The sequence below is a fragment of the Salvia hispanica genome, chromosome 4, assembly GCF_023119035.1.
Source record: "Salvia hispanica cultivar TCC Black 2014 chromosome 4, UniMelb_Shisp_WGS_1.0, whole genome shotgun sequence".
Classification (NCBI taxonomy): Eukaryota; Viridiplantae; Streptophyta; class Magnoliopsida; order Lamiales; family Lamiaceae; genus Salvia; species Salvia hispanica.
The window spans coordinates 1,457,064-1,462,620 of NC_062968.1; the positions used below are offsets into that span (position 1 = coordinate 1,457,064).

The 5,557-nt window shown below is 33.3% G+C and overlaps 1 protein-coding gene across 1 annotated transcript; it reads right to left on the minus strand.

Annotated features, from left to right (window-relative positions):
* On the minus strand, nt 1-2,290 carry LOC125185300. The gene is made up of 2 exons (XM_048081817.1): nt 1,505-2,290; nt 1-1,290 (listed from the first exon to the last, which is right to left on the minus strand). Exons 1-2 carry the CDS (start codon nt 2,254-2,256, stop codon nt 75-77), a joined length of 1,968 nt encoding a protein of 655 aa, XP_047937774.1. The 5' UTR covers nt 2,257-2,290; the 3' UTR covers nt 1-74.
* Nucleotides 2,291-5,557: the final 3,267 nt, after the last annotated feature.

Genomic DNA, 5,557 nt, shown 5'->3' on the forward strand with positions numbered 1-5,557 from the left:
AATACATTATAAGATACAAGAACAACACACATTTAGCACATAACATAAAAACAACAATCTACATATGCACGCAATCAGATTGCCTCATTGGCATCACCTATGTGTTTCAGACCGCAGGATTTACACACGACAAAGAAGCATGACCCACATTGAAACCCTGGCATATCATACCCGTTGCAGCGACATAGATCACACCTCTTTTTGTTGGTTATGATTTGAAATCTAAGAGGGTGGTCATGAATATTGGAATTCATCACCTGTCGATGCCGTGTCCCAAATTTGATGTTTTTATACTCACCCGATGTAGCAGGAAAGCATTTAGGATGAAATGATTGGTCGCAGTCTCGGCAATGATACATCCAGCTTCTGGGGCCTATGTGGCATTCGCAGTTGCTGCAGTAGAACTCACCGGGACGGTTTACATAGGCATCATATGTCAAGGGCAACAAGTGATTCTCCAATCTATGCTTATTTGTTGCAGGTAGCATCACACATTTACAACACACACTGAATCTACAGCTATTGCATTTAAAGTGTCCACTTCGTGTGTATGTATACCTATTACAATTTACACAAAAACCAACAGAGTAACCAAGATAGTCTCTAGTATCTTTTGAGACTAGCTTGAGATAATTATGTCGTACATGACCTGCGTGCTTTATGGTGTTGGGTAGAGAAGCACACTTGATGTCTATTTTGTACCAACAAAGATTGTTGGTACAAGCGTAATAGAGCCCATTCATATAACCATAACAAACAAAACACACTACCCAATCTGTTAGCTTGTTTGCATTTTTAAGTGTTAGGTTGTGATCTTTGAATGGGTGAATTGGAAGATAAGGGATGCTTAGTGGTAAGTTGAAGCAGGACAAATGGAGAAAGTATTTGCATTCATCACAACTCATGTAACCACTCTCATGCCCATCACCATCGGTCTGCTTCTTTTCATGTATAGCCAGTGTGCACCCATCACATATTAATTCCCGTCTTGGAATACTATCAAAATCATCTTCGTCGTCTTCATCACTTTTGTAGTGATCATGAGATGATGATGACGAAGAAGACAATGAGACTGAGGAAAATGTAGTAAAAGTTAATAGATGATGAGGGTGTTTGGAGAAGCAATACTTGCCACCGATGTTGTATCGAGGGATGATAATTTGTTCTTGTTGTCTCTTAACGAAGGGTTTGATCATCTCCTCATACATGTCTTCTACTGCTACTGGAAACTTAGTAGCCTCGTTCTCATCATCAATTGCATTTGCTTCTTCATTGTCATTATCTGTTAATCTGTAAGAAAATCAACCAAAGCAGTTGATACGAGTAGATAGTACTCCTTCTGTCCGACTACAGAGTAGGCATTTTTGTTTGTACAGAATTTAAGAAAATAGTGTTTAGCAAGTGAATTAAGTGGATAAAATAAAATATTACTCCAGAATGAATAAAGTAGGCAATTTTTTTGTAAAAAAGGAAATGACCTAACTGAGAGAATAAGGAGTATTACGTGGAGATGGCGCAGTTGATATGGACGACATATCTGCAGAGGTTGCAATGATAGACCCAACGTCTCAACGGTAAAGTTGTGTTGCATATAGCACAATCAAATTCATATTTGATGTACTCAGGTGGAAGAGAAAAGGCGAGGGAGAGAGAGTGGGTGGGGTGATGACTAGGGAAGTCCGCATCAAGTGGGAGGAGTGCGCAACTCTCGTGAATGGAGTAGTCACAGAGAGTGCAGATGTAGGAGTCCCCTTTCTCAGTGGCACCACAAGCATCGCATGGGAATGGGCACCACCTCGACTTCTTTGAAAACCGTAACTGATGGTGAGGGTGGCTTGGGTGGTTTATAAGCGGCTGCTTTTCATTCTTATCATGAACAACCGCTGCGCATCCAATGTGGATCAACAATCCATTACAGCCCTCATGGCTACATCCGTACCTTAACTGGTACCAATCCATATCCCCTTCACAAACTGCACATTGCTTTGATTCAGAACGTAGTGTTAGTGAACCATGGAGTGTGAGGAGATGTGAAGGGTGGATAGGATGCATGATCTCTCGCGGCATTTCCATGCATTCTTTGTGCAACAACCACGGGAAGCCACACCGGAGGCTGCATCCATAAGTTGCATCTCCAGGTATAAAGTTTCTCCGACAACCATGACACAAAGTGGAGTAATCCGCTTTTATGATCGACAAGGAGATCCGACTCAGCGGGTGTTCATGACACATATGAGTAAAACTCTCATGCTCCATTTCTCTCTTTCTTTTAACAATTTTTTTCTTTCTTTTTTTTTTATCGCTTCTCACATTGGGAAAGATAACGTTAGCTCTTATATATATGCTGAGTGATAATAGAATCATGCAAACTTGGAGCATGAGAAAAGAATAGATACTACAAATCTACAATACTAACCACTCAAATTAATTATACCAAGTCAATAATATTCATGTTTTTACATTAAAAAAATCTTATCATATTCTCCCCTACCCCCAAAAAATAGTTCATTTTTTACACTTTGGTCTGTCCCCAAAAATTTGTCTATTTCTATTTTCGAAAACAGTTTACCACACATTCTAATTATGTGGGTCTTACTAGCCAATATATTATTTTAACTATATTTATTTTCTCATACTTTACAAATTTTTGCATTACAACTTGTATAATCCTATTTATTAAGAGGAAGAGGAAAAAATATAAAAATGAATATTTCATTTTGGGTTTTCCTTTGTTACTTAGAGTCTTTTTTTTCTTGGAAAATATAAAACATCTAATCTCTTTCTTACATTATAACTCTCTCCTCTTTCTCCTAGCAACGAACAAACCAATTCTCGTGGGTTTAGCTACGAACAAACTCATTGAAGAAGATAATACACATATACTACATTACATTGAGCGCAGGCAAAGAGAAAAGAAAAAATAAAGCCACACATTCTTTTCTTGACGTGTGTTACTAAAAGAATCTTACTTTCGTTTTAAATTTGATATTTTAATAATTTAACTGATTATCATTGAACAAACCATTAAACAAGAGTGCGATTCACATAAAAGTTGAATTAAAGAAATTATTTTTCATAGAAAAGAAATAACGCACAGAAATTAATTAATTAAAAGGGAATACAGTAAAACAAAAGGTTAAATTAAGTAGTATTAAAAAATTGATTCAAAGTTTTCCACAACCGAAGAATTTTCATTTCCTCATCAGTATCTTGTAATTCAAGACATATAAGCTTTAATTTATTAACAAAAATCATATTCTGATTCGATGAAAACTTGAAAATTTATACTACAAATAACTATTTTTCTTTTAGTATCAATGTACTGTTACTAAAAAAAATTTATATTTAAGGGATACAAAAATTGATACGCAATTACTAGCGTTTGAAATTTTTTATAAATAATCATAATTTAGGACGTAAAAGAAAGCATCCCTATTATCTTAATCTTTTGCTTTTTAGAATGTTTTTATTTGTATCCTCTAATTTTAGTTTGGACACTAACAATAAGGACACTTCATGAAGAGTTGGTGGTATAATTAGACACACAAATTAGCGTCCTTAATAGCATTAAAAAGTGTCATTATCCAATTTTTTTTTTTTTTATCGTATATGAGAAAAAGTACGATACTTTGGATCGAAACAAAAGTTTTAGCATTATATCGGACGACTTTGATCAAAACGGAAAGGAAAATATATGAGCAAAATGTTTAAATCAAATTATATTAGTAAATGCATGGAATGTAATATAAATATAATTAGCTCATTTGAATTTCAGTTAATATAATTAGATACTATAGATAATCATAGCAAGAAAATGAAATCAAAATATTGACATGTTAATTAAATAAATTTTAGTCATTTTCGAGTGTGGAATGTTTAATGACTTAATACTATAGTTTAAATTTTCCAATTTTTGTTTAATATGTCTAAATTTCAGTATAATCGCGCGTTATCTGTCCATTTGAATATTTTAAAGATATTCGAAGCATAGTTATTTTATTATAATATGCATGCATAACCAATCAGATAACTCATATAAAATCAGCAACTAGGAAAATAGAGTTCATTTCATTTTATTGCTTATGGAAATACTAGTTTAAACAAAACAACATATATAAATTTACGGAAATTCCCTAGTCTCTATTGGGTTCTAATACTTTTCATTTTACCTCTGCGCATCGCACGAATGTAAAATCAGATTCTCTCTGAAGGAAACTTCATTTTTTTCGTGAATAATCATTTTAAGTAATAGCTTTATAAACAAACCATTTGGGGTGAATTTATTTATTTATTTATTTTTTATTTTTTCATTTTAACTATAACTATTTTCGCGCGTTGCACGGGGTATTTCTTTTTTGATTCTAGAGGAAAACTTAAGTTCCATATTTGTACTGGACTTTTTTTAAAATCCGACTTTGGGAGAGACGCATTAAGGTCATGCGTCTCCTTTTAATGAAACGCACGAGCGTCATGCGTTTTAGGGTAAGACGCATAGATCTCATGCGTCATGCGTCTCCATTCCTGTCTCTTTCCTCTCATTGAAGGAAGAAAACCTCAATCGGGAATTGTTGGAGAAACAATATTCGATTCGGTTGCTAAAAGAAAAAAAATTCAACTAAAAGGAGCACATGATGTCGAAAACGCACTCTACAAGGCTCGGATTCGGCAATTCTCTCGTCACCATTACGACCCAACACGTTTCATTTTAGCTGCAACTGTTTCCGTGCATCCGGAAAATACAAATATAAATAAAACATTCAAAGTGAATTTATTTATATTTTTTTTATTTTAAATACAAATATATCCGTGCATCGCACTAGAGGGAAAATTCGATTCCCTATAAAATTTGGAAGTAAACGAATAAAAGAATTATAACAAATAACTTGAAATACCTTCGTAAGCAAATAAAAGAATCAATAAACCATGCAAGAAAAGAATTATATTTATTTATAAAAAAATATAAAACCCATGATGTGGAAAATTGCGATCCACCACATCTCCCTACTCTGCGGCCAGTCAAATAAATACAATTGATTTAATATTTAATTTGAAACGGCAGTCTTCTTTCTATGTAATTTTCAAAGCATCTAATTCATGCAAATGCTAATGCTAAATGATATTTACACCTATTGCAAAAAGAATTTTTATTTCAAAAAATGTTTAGCTTATTTAACTGAAGTATGTCATTTGCTTAACAAATTTTTTAAAAAATTTATAATTTATAATTTTACAACTAATTTTTAAAATTATAAAACAAACCGAAATTTAGCCAAAATTCATTACTTTTTGGTCGGTTTATCGAGATTGGAAATGTATATATATTTAATGCATATGTTGTTGGATCTAGCACATTGATTTTGACTGGTAAGGTATATGAGGAGCTGACGTTCAAGTTTATTCTACAAATGAAATTTAAAACTATTATTTCAACCAAATGACAACCTCTTTTCCAAATTTGGAAACCCCCATCATCTAACAATTATCTAATACTCATTCTATAATTACGTATCTTATTATTCATCTCTCACACACAATTCTTTATTATCATTATTCTATA